Source organism: Rhodnius prolixus, unplaced genomic scaffold, assembly GCF_049639745.1.
Source record: "Rhodnius prolixus isolate KJV_2025 unplaced genomic scaffold, Rpr scaffold_9, whole genome shotgun sequence".
Taxonomy (NCBI): Eukaryota; Metazoa; Arthropoda; class Insecta; order Hemiptera; family Reduviidae; genus Rhodnius; species Rhodnius prolixus.
In genome coordinates, this window is record NW_027411604.1 from 5259562 (window position 1) to 5274955 (window position 15394).

General features: G+C 32.6%; 1 protein-coding gene and 1 long non-coding RNA gene across 13 annotated transcripts in view; one reads left to right on the forward strand and one right to left on the reverse strand.

The window, feature by feature from the left end:
* Positions 1-3175: 3175 nt before the first annotated feature.
* Positions 3176-5792, reverse strand: LOC141454138 (uncharacterized). 2 transcript variants are annotated; one of them, XR_012458469.1, is made up of 3 exons: positions 5469-5792; positions 4304-4533; positions 3176-3527 (listed from the first exon to the last, which is right to left on the reverse strand). It is a non-coding gene; the product is annotated as an uncharacterized lncRNA (long non-coding RNA). The 2 variants fall into 2 exon arrangements; XR_012458468.1 differs by lacking the exon at positions 3176-3527 and adding an exon at positions 3534-4069.
* A 2095-nt stretch (positions 5793-7887) lies between these two features.
* The window catches only part of Rbp6 (RNA-binding protein 6), a 1109038-nt gene continuing 1101531 nt past the window's right edge, over positions 7888-15394 (forward strand). For 3 of the 11 annotated variants that reach the window (XM_074128247.1, XM_074128250.1, XM_074128254.1), the window contains exon 1: positions 14697-15014. In XM_074128247.1, the coding sequence (XP_073984348.1) occupies positions 14977-15014 (38 nt within the window). In that variant the 5' untranslated portion in view covers positions 14697-14976. Of the gene's footprint in view, positions 8787-14694; positions 15015-15394 lie in introns of those variants that run through there. The other 8 variants (XM_074128252.1, XM_074128248.1, XM_074128257.1 and 5 more) reach the window with 4 other exon arrangements.

Below are 15394 nucleotides of genomic sequence, written 5' to 3' on the forward strand. Positions count from 1 at the left end.
TTCTTCTTCTTTTTCTTAGTTAAGAAGAATTGGGATAACAATCTGATGTTTGGCTATGAAAAGTAGAGTAATAAATTACGATGTATGGATGGACTCGTATGTCCATCTTGGTCATTTAGACTAATGGTTTAAGCTTCGATAGGTTCTCTAGCTGAATTTTTGAGCTGCTTATAGCTTAAGCATTTTTAAATCTTTGAAAAGAGAGAGGCCAAAAATAAAATTAAATAAAGGCTAGATGGTCGTTAGGAAATCTGAATTCAGTTCTCTAGAACTGGGCATCCAAAAAAAAAAAAAAAAAATTACCACTACATTGAAAAGTTTTGTTCATTTTTCCAGTAAATTGTGGGAGTTTACAAAATAAAGGAAATAAAACAGACACCATTTCTTAGAGATGGTTTTCTGCATTGTTTGTTTCTTCCGTAAGTCAGAAATAAGGACAATTGTGTGACTAGGTAGATATCATTTAGATAAACTCTACGTTTGTAAAATAAAAGATTTAGAGATCGCCAAAAAGAGTATGTACTCCTGGAGAAAAAGGGAAGAGAATTTCAGCCAAGAAATGGCTGGATAAAGGATCGAAGTCCATGGCATGAAGAAGACTTAGCAGAGCAAAAGGATATGATAGAAAAGAATATTAATCCGATAAGAAGAAGAAAAGTTATGGTACCACATAGTTATGGTATTCGTACTCAAAATATATGTCTACTGGAGATGAAGGATATCTTTCAAAAGCTAGGATACCTTCCTAGACACTTATAGAATGGTGAAAGAATTACTAAATCTCAAATCTCAGGTTAATTCATCTAACGTCACAAACTGAAACTGAAGACAGCAACCAACTTACCTATAGAAGCTGTGCCAGATCGGCGAAATATATGAGATCTTATTTCCTTCTCAATCGGTTAAGATAGAACTAAAAAGGCCTATTGTTGAAAAAGAAGCACTTAATAGCAACTTTAGAAATGCATTAGAGGGGCATGTGATTGGGTCTCATTGTGTAGATCAGAACCCATCAGGATTGTGCTATAATCTGGAACACGATACTTTATTTTCCTTACTTTTTAGCACAAATAAAAATTCTAGACAGTTGCAAAAACTTTCATTAAAAGTATTTCTTTCTAAAATTAACAATTAGCTTTCGACAGAGATAAATGGTTGTAAAAATGGCTAAATATTTTTTTCCAAAATCAATCTCTTCTATTTTTCATTTGGTTCAAGCTAATTAGATTTGTAGATTATTCCAAAATAAAAATAAAAAAAATCAAGCCTCTTGATATATCTTGGAATTTATTTAGGGATTCAAGATAATTTGAAAACGTTGAGTGTGCTCATTTGCTTTAAACATAATGAAAGCTCTTTTAGCATAAAAAGCAACACGAACTTAACCCAATAAAAGTCTCGTAAATTCATTGAAAGTTAAATTACTCATGGAATACACTTACTGATGTGTACGTAAATTGGTTAAAAAATTACCCAATGCAAAATATTAATAATTAACTGTCCTCTAGAAGTTAAACCAGAATATAATTATAATTATTTGGGGGTAAGATTTTCTTCCTCTGGGAGTTTCCATAAAGCGCTTGAGCAAGCTTTATCAAGAGGTAATGCAACTGCGGGTGCAGTTTTAAGTACTTGCTCCAAAGCGAGGCTCATGGACTGGAACTCGAGAGAGAAATTATATCAAGCAGTCGTTATACCATCTATTCTATACGGAGCCCAGATTTGGGGTCTTGCTCACATAGAAGCTTTAGAAAAATGTCACTTGAACTATTATAAAAGCCTTCTGCGTCTGCACACAAATACCTCGAATTATATTGTTCGTCTCTAGACCGGTTCAGTTCACATTAGTTGGTACGTGTTAAAGTATAGTTTACTATGGTGCCTCAAATTGCTTAATACTAGTAGCGATAGTTACCCTAGAGCATGCCTAGATAAAATGTTGTCCTGCACGCAGGGAAGTGAAAATATTTGTTCCCGAAAGTCTGCTAAGTACAATTGGGTTGTACGATTGAAGGATTTATTAGATCAGTTTGATGAGTCTAGCCTGCTGGGAATATCTGACCCTGAAGTTTTCTCACGAATGATTTCTCCAACTTTGGAAAAATATAGAAACTTTCTTGTGAATCAGGATTTGGATAGACTACATAGCTCCACTTGTAGTATTTTTTACCCTCAAGTATTCAACCATAGCTCGATCCCGCAACAATATCTCCTTACTCAATTACCCATTTCATACACACGTTTATTTGCTCAACTTAGGACAATTAATAAATACACATTTTCATTAAAATTAAAAAATAGCGCTTACAGGATAGATTCAAACAGTAATTGCCTTTTTTGTGGTAATGTTCTAAAAGAGGATTTGTACTACATATTCATGGTTTGTCCAGCATATTTTAGTATCCGTGAAAAGTATCAGGACAGAGCTTCTTTCAGTTTACCTTTTGTGTTAACTCAGTGCAGTAGAGCTGCAATGAAAACTGTATTTTGTTATCTGTGTGAATGTTTCTCTTTAAGAGAGGAGTTAATAAGTTGAAAATTGATTTATGTTTTTTGCTTTATTTCTTTTTTAATTACTTTGGTTTTATTTATCTTTTTACTTATTTCCAAGGTCTTAAAAAATACCATGAAATACCCCAAAGGAGCTATTCCTTAGACCTATTTCAATGACATATTCAAAGTGTTTCTTTCATTTTTTTATTGTGCTTATGTTTGTATATATTTATATTAATTTATGCTGTACCCAACTGTTTTTGAGACAGGACGTGAGTCCTATAAATCAAAATAAATAAATAAAACTATATTAACAATTAACTACAGATCCGGATGAGTGCAGTCAATATCCATAAATGATCTCTATTATCGCACTCCAAGTGCCACATATATGATCTAAAATGTAAGAATATGTGGTAATGTTCAATAAGTGTAATAAATCTTACTGCTTATTAATTCTATTGTCAATTATTTCACTTTTTAAAAATATTGTAACAGAAATATAGTAGCAAAACTGGACTACTCACCTTGATTTATTTTTTACAGTTCTGCAATTTTACTTCCATGCAAGTCACACCCTCTTTTGTTAAAGAAGCCGAATACATTAAGGTCCGATAAAAAACAGTTTTTTATGAGCTAGTAATAAGTTTCTCCAAATAGTTATACAAACAAAATACAAAACTTACAACACATAAAATTCTTTATTAAATTCAATTTTAGAACATTTATTACAATTTTAAAAGAAAAAAAAAAACAATTTTAATATGAAATTTTGGATATTATAGCAATGAAAGTTCATCAGCGCCATTAACACCATTTATTAAAACCACCATTAACAGAAATTAATTTTATTGGAAGTAAATACGTAACGGTCATCCATTTTGGGTTCCACAAAAGAAAAAAAAAATGGTTGAAAAAAATTATTAAGCTCCAAAATATAATATTTTCAATTAATAAAAAATAATTTCAAATAATTATTTTAATTATGTTCCAAATAAATAAATAAGAACTAGTAATTTTTAGATTTTTGTTTTCTGAAAAGTAAAATGTATCTATAAAATAAATTTTTTTAAAAATTAATAATAAATTACAATAAATTAATTAAAACAAAATAATTTTGTTCAAATTCTATATCAAATAGTTAAATTTTTAATTAAAATTATTCTATATTCTACTTCCTTGAGATGGCAGTTCCGTACAGTTCATAGTCCGTGGCCATGCAATGAGATGAATATGATTTGTAAGTATATTTTACTATTAAATTATTAAAATAAAATTGAATTATCCAACTTATTTTCAATATAATTGATTAAAATGGACAATTAGCTTTATGATTATGTAAAATTTAATATATATTTCAAAGAATATTTAGTTGAAAAAAGTTTTTAAAAAATCGTCCAGTTAGTTTTTTTGTTAATCCAAAATGGCGTTTTTTTTTACAATTGATTTATTAAATCAAATTATCAATATTAATTGATATTGTTAATGTATTTTACTTACAAAATTCATTTACAATAATTTTAAAGAATACAATTCAATTAGTATTATGTGCCACTAAAGTTTCCATTCTGAAAAACTAAGTAAAAAGTTCATGGGTTCAGTTAAGATGGAAGTGATTCGTAAGTATTATGTTATAAGCTCTAAAATTAATCAAATATTTCAATGGGTTACTTACTAAAATAAGTATTTACTTTAATTCGTATTTATCTTAATGTATTAATCATTAAATACATTTTAAAACGGCGACTTTTTCACTTTTAACACTGCTTTTACCGACCATCATTTTTAAAGAACTATGGTAAAAGCTTACCTGGTTATAGTAAATCCTTTAATACAATCAGATTCTATATCTTTCCTTTTTCTTGCAGTTTTTATTCTTCTTATGGAAGAATATGGATCTAAAGACCTCTTTTTGGTGATATTCCAGAAGTATTTAAGAAATGTCTTTACAATTCAGTCATACTTTAACTTATACATGGACGACAATGTTTAATTCTTCTATTGTGGGTTGAAATAACAAGGTTTTTTTCTTTTTGCTTCCTAGAACATACCAAAAAATTGAGATTAATGTTGTAAAAATTTATATAGAAATGTGAAATTGTTGCAAGTTTACTACCCAAGCTAATGTCCATTTATGATCATGTTCTCTGAATAGATAAAAAAACTCATAGCAGAAATAAGAAGTAATTTCCTTATTTTTTCATTTCAGGTGCAGTGTTTTGGGTGTTGTTGATTTTAATTATAGTGTTCAGGGTAGTGTATTGTTACATTTTGTCAGGATGCTGTGATCTTTGATCATATAAGGTAAATATAAATTGATTTTCTGAATAACAGTTTAACTTCTGTAGCTTTATAAACAAAATTTCTATGATTTTTCTTCCTTTAAAGATAATATAAGAAAACAATTTTTTTCATTGATTTCAGGATGTATTTATGAAGTGATTTGAGTGTAGTGTCAAGTGAAATAAGCAAACTGGATGTACTGATCTTTAAAATCATAAGGTAAAGTTAAAGAGATCATTTTAAAAAGTAGAAAATATAGGTAACACTTTTTCTTGAATTAATATATTTGATGATAGATTCACTATCAATATTTAATTAAAAATCCACCTATATCTTTAAGAAGTAGGATTCAACTTTATGTATTTAAAGCTCACTAGAAGTAGTAACTAGGTACTCAGAAATGATGGTGGAAAACTAGAATTTTTACCATCTTTCCAATCCATACCTAGAAGTCTATTATTTTTTTCTTCTCTTGGAGCTTAACAATACATTTTACGTTCCCTATATTTCGAATAAATCTTTTTTGTAGCTATTAGAAATGATTGCTATTAATAGTTTTTTTTTTTTATTTAATTACAGGTGCGCGAGTGATAATATTGTGTGTTGTAAAGTGTGTCAAGTGTTTGAAAACAAGAAATGCAGTATGATGATCACGGTAAGAAATGCATGCATATTTAAATTCATTTACTAACCATAAATTTAATTTGTAAAAAACATCACAATAGAAACAGTAGGTTTATTACTCTATAAAGGATCCATTTGCATATTCTTTGGCCATTTTGGTCGCGTTAGAATTAGATAGGTTAACCGTTGTGTTCCTCTATAGTTTCCTTGCCAATATTTCTATAATGATTTCCATTTATAAAATAATTGTTTCTAAATCGAATATAGACACTTTAAACCTAAAGAACATTTTAAAATGACTTAATTCTATTCACTACTTATGTACACAAATTTGCCATTAATGAAGAACAACCTACCACACTTCACCAAGTTAAGCGAACATATTGCGTCACAAAAAGACATCATAAACTAGGAAATTATGGTGGGGCTGTAGACCAATAGCAGAACTCAGCCCTTATTATACATTCAGCTCTATCTAGGGTCTTATTTTACAAACTTTTAGCAAAATATTGGCACCAAATTTGTGCAATATTTAAAATTTAAATTCTTCTCTCTTTTTTTAAAACCATTTGTGATATATATTGTTTACTAATGAGGTAATCAACTCTGGAGAACTTTATTAAAAAGATGCATTGTCTTTCACTCACAGAAATTAGAAAATATTTTAAGTGGGGAACTTAACTATAATGTTGTAGGTGGCAGAATTTAATTTTCTGAATCTGAATTGTCCAATTAATGTTTAGCTTTGAAGTCAACTAATTTTTAGTGCAAATCTTAAGTTTTAAGAAAATTCTATCTAAATATCAAAAATTCCTTACTACTCCCTCGACTAGCTCTAATCCTCTTGTCTCTCGCTTCCTCTGACATCCCTAATACTCCTCGCCGACTGAATCGCCAGTGTCCCCGCGACTTCCTTGTAGGCTGAACACCTAAATATCATTATTCTCCTATCTCTCCTCTCTCCTCCTCGTATTCTCCTCCACACATCCTCCTCTCTCCTATAGAGAGTGCTACCGCTGGGTAGTTTCTCTCCTCCTGCACCAGTTCATCGCTCTCTCCATATTTACTTATTGTATACTGTATACAGATTGTAAATTACAAAATAAATTTAAAAAAACAAAACAAAACCTACATAATTTGAGGAAATAGGAAATTCTTTGAGAAGGTTCACAACATATTGTTACACTACTAGTAGGACAAGATATTGTAATCGTGCTGATTTTTTATTTTCTGATTAAATCAGAAATACCACCAGGTCCGGAAATACTTTTTTTCACTCTGTGTGTGTAACTAAAATCCGAAACATTGCAGTAAGTTCAAACTTGATATTTGGGGGGGGACGCTGGATTATGCAACAATAAAGTTTTGGTCAAAAAATCGATTGACCAAAAGTAAAACTTTACAAAAACTTTATATATATAGATATATTCTCGGAAACAGTGCCTACGATATTATTTAAACTTAGTGTAGTAACTGTATATTTGTGAATCCTTAATTTTTAATTAAAATAATTTTCCAGGATTAATCTATTTGGGGGGGGTCGAGGCACTTCTGTCAGATGGAGTAATTGTTAAGCTCTCCCCATAATGTGCTATTATTGTACACTGTACTGTCTTACCACCTGTTCAATAATAAAAATCAAATTAAAATTCCAAAATTTTAAAGAAAATTGGCCCGATACACCGGTAGTACTAATTTCAATATTTTTGAGTTTTCTTGAAAAACTGTTCATAAGATTTTCGTTAAATTTGGGTGCAATTATTGAATATGAGTTGACAGATATGTATCTTCTACTTCTTTTTTTAAAAAATATATTTTTAACTTTGTTTCCGAGAAATTGGATTAGGGGTATCCTTTGGAAAATGGATAGGTAGATGGGATCCTCTCCATTGTTCTGTAATGTACAGTCCCACTCTTGTGTGTTGTTAAGGGAAAAGAAAAATTCTCCTAATCGGAAATAACTCTTTTTTTTCTATGTAATGTTCCACTTTTTTAGGAAAATGGTATCTAGGCTTTTCTTTTAAGTTTGTATGTACATAGTTTTAAGAACATTTTTTTTTTATTATAGTAATTTTCCACGAACAAAAAGGCTTTTCATGGCATTGTTGGGAAAAGGCTTCCTTGTTAGGTTATATTTTGGTGTTAATGCACGGTTAAACAAACTGTAGGCTGTTGAATAAGGATTAATAAAATATGAGTCATACGTTCGGAGAAGATTCTGCATGACCTTGAGTTAGAATATTAGTAAGAGAAAGTCGTGTGAGTTGTGAGTACATTAGAATTATTACGTAAACCAACGTCATACACAGTAAAGTGGGAGGATCAATGATTTTTCCTTGTCCATATATATATATATTAGTACACAAGTACAGCCAGTAGATAGTGTTGGCATGCTAGTATTCCACTAGTCTCCATCTTTCAAACCAAACCAGCTGGTTTACAGAAAGTTTTGTGTGGTGGCGTTCGATCAAGAGAATCTACCCCCCACTACAGTTGGTACCGCAGTCTCGCGTCGGCCGTCTAGCCAGTAACTACAACCAAGGCCTCTACTTTTTACCTTTTTAGCAAGTTGTCCTTCTTTTAGTGTGTAGTTTTGTTCTTCCCTTTTTTTGAAAAAAAACACCAAAAGATTAAAAAAAAAAAAAAAGATAGATTTCTCTTCGACTCTTATTCGTTGATTATTATTTTATTGTGTGGTTATTTCATTGTACGTTGGAAAAAAGTAATATACATTCTCACATTTTTGGTTTTGTTGTCAAATCAAATCTTTTTAAATTTTAAATTTCTTTTTAAGGCTACACCAAAAAATAATTTAAAACAAAATACAAATAAATTAATCAAAAAGAATAAAATTGTTATTTATTTTAATTTCAAGCATCTTTTATTACTCTCACTCGTTTTTTTTTTGAAACCTTTTAAATTCCTGCCCGTGTTGGTTTTGGATTGTTTGGAGAAAAATACATATTCCAGTAAATCAGTGCTTCGGATAAACGAAGAAAAAATAACAACTACATCAACAGGAAAGGAGAAGAATAATAAAGTTGTTTTCAAAAGAAGTTTTTTCCGTTTTTCTAATTTTAAGGATTTATTTCTGTTGAAGAGAAGGAGAAAAATTGCTTAACTTTTGAAGTACTTCGAAAAGATCATTTTCAGTTTTTTTTTTTTTTTTGAAGTTCTTTGTTTTGGTTTCATCAAAAGTTTTTTTTGATTGTTGTTGGAATCATCAAAACATCAAACAAAGTGTTGTTGAATAGTTCCTTTTAATTTTTTTGGTTTAAATCGAAAAAAAAAAAAATTATAATAAAAATAGTGTGTCCAATGATGATGGAATCAACGGGTCAGGAAGTTGTAGCAGGAGGTCCAGCCGAAGTTCCTAATGATCCTGGGTAAGTGATGATTTCTTTTTTTGTAAAATGATCACAATTTTTATTTCACTTACTTTTCACCTTCATTTTTGGGTTTGTTCTTTGCCTTTTGTTTTGTTCTAAATCAAAGAGAAAATGTCTATGTGATGATAGAAACAGCTAGCCAAGTGTCCACTTGTATTGTGTTCGCATGCGGTGACCGCCAGTCACTGGACTGGTACTGTCGTAAGAGGGGGCGTAACGCCTTCTTTGTCATCGGGTCAAGGTTGTCCACACACCACTTCTTCACAGATTTTCCCCCCTCTCCACCCCCCTCAAAAAACAAAATCTCTTACGTCAATTCTCTTTGAAGCTTTGGGGATCTTTTTTTCTTTTTTTTTTCCACGTCCCATATGTTAGATGGTTACCAAATATTTAGTGTGTTCACAAACCAGTAGATATGGTTAAATTCAAAATTTACAGATAAAAGCGTCAGCACAATCTGACGACGGATATATAGACTTAAAAAAATTCTGCTTTCAACTCACACGACCTCTTTTTAACCATAGTTTTACGTAATTTTAATTTTTCTTAAATTATTCTCAATTTTAAAAAAATTTTTTGAAAGGTTGAATTTATTCGCTTACATTTTTAAGCGACAATTTTTATAGTAAAACAGGAAATGACATATTTCAAACTGACAACTAACTCTAATTGAGATTACCCCGTGTTGAGGAATCTTTTTTATTCTTTAGTTTCTCTTATTTCTTAAACTACGAGGGTCGTTTGAAAAGTCCGTGCAAAAATAAAAACTACTTAATTTTTTGGGGTAAACCTTTTTTATTTTTCAACATAGTCTCCTTTTTGGCTTATACACTTCGTCCAACGCTGCTCTAGTTTGTTGATCCCTTCCGAATAATAGGATTTGTCCAAGTCTGAAAAATAGCCATTCGTTTCTGCAATCACCTCCTCGTTTGAATAAAATCTTTTTCCCGCCAGTCATTTCTTCATATTGGGGAACAAATATAGTCCGAGGGAGCCAAGTCTGGAGAATAGGGGGGATGTGAAACGAGTTGGAACCCTATTTCCATTAATTTTGCGACCACAACTGCTGAGGTGTGAGCTGGTGCGTTGTCGTGATGGAAAAGGACTTTTTTGTGGGCCAATCGTGGGCGTTATTCTTGCAGCTCGGTTTTCAAACGGTCCAATAACGATGAATAATATGCACCTGTAATAGTTTTACCCTTTTCCAGATAGTCGATGAGGATTATTCCTTGCTAATCCCAAAAGACAGTCGCCATAATCTTTCCGGCCGAAGGAACGGTCTTCGCCTTTTTTGGCGCAGATTCCCCCTTGGTAACCCATTGTTTAGATTGTTCTTTGGTCTCAGGAGTGTAGTGATGTATCCATGTTTCATGCACAGTGACGAAACGACGCTTAAAGTCCTGCGGATTCTTCTGGAACAGCTGCAAACCGTCCTTGCAACACTTCACACGATTTCCTTTTTGGTCAAGCGTGAGCAATCGCGGCACCCATCTTGCGGATAGCTTTGTCATGTCCAAATGTTGATGCAAAATATTATGTACCCGTTCATTCGAGATGCCCACAGCACTAGTAATCTCGCGCACCTTCACTCTTCTGTTATCCATCACCATATCATGGATTTTATCAATGATTTCTGGAGTAGTAACCTCAACAGGGCGTCCAGAACGTTCAGCGTCACTTGTGCCCATATGGCCACTCCGAAAATTTTGAAACCACTTATAAACTGTTCTAGTCGAAGGTGCAGAGTCACCATAATGTTTATCAAGCTTCTCTTTAGTCTCCTGAGGCGTTTTGCCTTTCATAAAGTAGTGTTTAATCAACATACGAAATTCTTTTTCGTCCATTTTTTGAAAATCACTCGACTTCCTCGATTCAAACGAATGCCAAACACAAAGAAATAGACCGATCTGGCTGTAACTTGGTGTGTGTTCTTCCAAGAGATGCTACTAACTAAACATAACCTCGATACGCGCCAGTGGTGCTATCTCTCTGACTTTGCACGGACTTTTCGAACGACCCTCGTATGTTTGGACCAAACTCTTGCGGGGCCATCTAGAGAGAGTTTTTAAATAAATAGGCCATCAACTTATATAATATTTCAAGGCCCTTGGCGTTTTTCTTTTTTCAATTTTCGAATTTTCACAAAACACGAAGGGGGTTGGTGAGGGAAATGTAATTAGTTTCAAGATGGCTGAGATTTATGATTGGAAAAAAAATGTATCAATGACAATCATTCTCGGTTTGACATAGCTGTGCAGTTTTTCTTTGTTTTCCTTCAACTAAGATCGTGTCAAAAAATTTTTTTAAATGAATTTCCGTTTTTTTTTTGAGGACTGAAAATATAGAATTTTGTCTTTTATAAATGAGATAAGTGCTTAATACAAGTATGTGTGTGTGTGGTGTGTTAGTAGTGCTTTGTATAACTCTAAGAATAAATTAAATCGCAGCAAGTTTGATTTTGGACTAAATCAGCCAAGCCGGAAGTTCCTTTTTTTTATTGAATCGATTTTTTTTAGTTTTCTTTTCAGTTTTTCTCGAAAATGGTTCTTAGTACTCTTCGTAAGTAGTTCTTTAAAACCTTTAAATAATGAATTTTTTTTTTGTTTTTCTCGATAAAATTTCGTTTAAAGGCACTTTTAAAGCTTGTGGCTCTCTGAAGTACCTGAAATTTTTGTGAGTAAAGGAAGTCATGTGGTTTCCATTTAGGACGTCTCAACATTTTTCACCTGGGAGTTCTTGTTCAGTGCTCTTTTTTGCTTCTTTTTCAAGTGGGTTTACTGAGTGCTTATTTTTTTTTTGTTCTATTCAATTCTAATATCTTTTTCCAGAATTTTGGATATAATAGGAATTTTGTCTCGAATCATGGTACATCTTTCTAAATTGTGAGATGTAAAATCTTGAAGATCCTGAAGAATGTTGAATTTGGTGGGCTTTTTCTTCTTCAGTTAGTGTATGAAGGTGGAGAGGAGCTCTAAGGGTGTAAGCACACGTGTGTAAGCATTTTTTTGTTTGGTATAGAAGATCCAAAGTTCCTCGGATGGCCTCATGCCAGCCAACCAGTTCCAGAAATAAACATACTTCTTCCAGGTCTCCCACAAGGGGATACTGACCGTACAAAATTAATTACCTGGGAGTTTCTACTACCAAAAACAAACTGTACAAATTGTTGTTACTAAAATCTCTTTTCTAATAAAAGTTACTTTACAAAGTGAATCTCTATGGGGATAAAACATTTCTTTATTGGGTTTTTTTATTTTTTGTACAAGTATTTTAGTTCAATGTTCAAGGTGAAATTTTCCAATAAGAACGTCCACAATAACTGATAATGAAAGCTTTGCTCCTTAATTAGCCGACTCTTAAATACAAAGATAAACCATTTCCCACTTCCTTTATTTTATCAAATATCTTTCTGTTTTTTGCAATAACTATAAAGTGTTTCATTAAAAAAGAATATTTCTGTTGAAAATTTTTATAAACAAGTGATAACCGTGCAATAACCTTCCACATTTTAAAACATTAATTAATAGTTGATGCGTTTCTTTTAAAAGTGGAATAGATTCCACAATGAACTATTCTGGTGTCTTTTTTTTTAAATAGGGAAACAATTGTTTTAATAATTTTTGATATTTTTAATGGAAATTATATTCTACTAATCTGAAGATGGATGAAGATCTAAAACCGGTTAGGGACGTAGAAAATTAATTTAATAGGATTATAAATCATTGAAACTGTCTTAGATCAATTGGTTGCCCTAATACTGTGCTGTCGCCCCTTTGTTTGTATTATCGATTGTATTGCCGGAAGTCGAGCAAATTTTCGTTTTTGTTTTTTTAATGCAAGACGCGTCAACATCCGAGGTCATTTTGGTGCTTGGAGCTTTCTCCAGTATAATGGGGCTTATGCTCAGGACTGTGACTCTTGCAGCCAACGGACAGTGGTTGGCTGCAAGAAGCTCCCCAAGGAAGAGGAAATCTAATGGGGCCCCCACGGTAGTTGGGTTTGAACCCAGAATCTCTGCATAGGGTTCCAATTAGGTTAAGCTAGCTGCCCCACCCCCACCACCGCAGCTCGATACCCAATGTCCATTAAAGGTTTCAGTACTGTCTTTTAGTTCCTTAATTACAAGATCCTCCTCTGGAATTAAGAGTCTGATCAAAAGGACGGGTCTGGAGGGCGAGTTTTTTTTTTTTTTTAGAGTGAGGGGGAGCCAAAATAGATTCCAAAGGGGTCGCAGTGGCGTAGGCCTTGAGGCAGCCCTAGTTTAATCTAAGATCCTCCCGTTATTTTTGAGATTTTTCCTGAAAATGAGTTCCACAATTATCGGTAAACCTAGTTTTGTAGCTGCTGGTGACTGATTCATAGTTTCAATAGGATGAAAAAAATATATGCCAGTTTCAGTCTAGGTCATCTTCAGGGCTAGTTTACAAAGTAATATTTTTACATTACAGGGTTGGTGTGTCTTCTGTCTTGTCTTAACCTAACATATATCACACACAGACCGATCACACTCAGTCCATGAACAGACAAGACAGAAGACACACCAACCCTGTAATGTAAAAATATTACTTTGTAAACTAGCCCTGAAGATGACCTAGTCCCCCTAGGTCGAAAGCTTGGCAGAATAAATGTATCACGACTGAAACTGGCATTTAATTTTTCATCAGAGTTTTGTAGATTACCTTAACACTTATAACCTTTATTGAATCGATATTGAGTCGATTGATTTTATTATTTATTTATTTTTGTGGCATTCTGGGTTAGGAGAGTTTGCTTTACTCTAATGTACCTGTTTAGTGCAATGTACGCTTTTAAAAACTTTAATAAAAGTAAGCCTACATAGCCAATTTCAGGCATAATTTTATTATTTTTATTTATTTATTTTATTGCCAACCTTTCGACCTAGTGACTAGGTAATCCTCAGGGCTTGTGCTAATGAGCAACGAGTAATTTAAAGTACTTAAACAGTTTTTTTTTTAACTCTATTTAATTTACAACTGGCTATTGGCAACAAGTAAATCGGATTACAATATATAAATAAAAATGGCTGGAAAGATTTGAATGAGGGCCATCCAACAATAACCATTTTAAGTCGACTATCACAGGATGCCGTTTGAAATGAATTCGAAGGATGCCCTTTTCTATCTTGCTGTCAGGTGATCGCGAGACCATCGACGCTTCAGTCTTTGGCGAGGATTTAGATTAGATTAGATTAGACTAGGGAGGCCTCAAGGCGCGCGCCCCCTTGGATCTATTGTGGCTCTTCTCACTCTGAAGCTCACCCTCCAGACCTGTCCTTTTAATCAGACTCTTGATGCTGGAGAGCGACTCCTGGGTAAAGCTCTTCAGGCCTTGGTTTTTTTTCCTCCCCCAGAGAAGTAACATCCTTAGCCACATGAGCCCCTCACACTGACACAACATGTGCCGTTTCCTCTTCCTCCTGACAGAACCTGCAAAAGCTATATCATCTGCCAGGTCCATGCGATGCATGTGTTTCTGGAGCCTGCAGCGGCGAGGATTTGAGGGAATAGTAGTTTGGGATAGATTGTTTATGAGCGGGTTGAAGTGTTGGGAAAGTTTCGACTTAAACAGTTAGGACAGAATACCCACCAACCTTTGATGTTGAAAATGTAAGACGAAGTATAATTGTTAATAAGTATAAGCCCTGAAGATGACCTAGTCCCTAGGTCGAATGCTTGACAATAACACAAATAAATTAATTATGACTGAAATTGTCCAATAATCTTTTGTTGCAATTGGATAAATGAATCAGTCACCAAGACAAGATGAACAAGATTCCGCAATATAATTCTCATTTGTTTCTTAAAGTTATAATATACAGTTATCGTATTCTTCAAATATTAAATCCCAGATAAAGTATTCAATTAATTTGAACGTATGTTTCCAAAAAAAACATATGCTACAATGAAATACAAGATTTAAAAAAAGTTCTCTTCAAACTTTGTTTTGTTGAATGTTATAAGTTATTAACATATTTTTTTTTTCCCACCGCTTCTGCTGTTATTGTTATTTGTTGCTGTTAAACATTTATTGTTAGTCGTTATTGTACGTGTTCTTACAACGTAAACTGAATTTGAAGAAAGAAGTAAGAGAGGATAATCAATACAGCAAAAATAAAAAAAAAATATTAATTTTTGAATAATAGCCGAGCTTTTAAAAATATTATTTCATGGACGGACAAGCTATGTACCTGATCAATATTAGTTAGTGAGTAATGAGATACATTTTATTTATTTTGTGATAAATATTATATTCCAATTAGACTTTTTAAAGTTATATATTCTTTTTGGACTAACTTTCTCGGAAAAATAAGTCAAATAAATGCCTTTTTTTTGCCATGTTTACGAAGTTAAGAGAAATTGTAGGAGAGATTTTTGAAAAAAATTTAAAAAATACGACTTCCGTTCATGAATTTTTTGTTTTTTCAAATTCTAATAAATTTATCCATATATTATACCACAGAGAATTGTGGTATAAATTATAAAAACCTAGATTTTTCTGCATGGTGCATGTTCTCTTTAAGAAGAACAAGAATATATACAGGGTGTTCATTTTAAGACGGCTTAAAAACATTTCATGCTTAAACG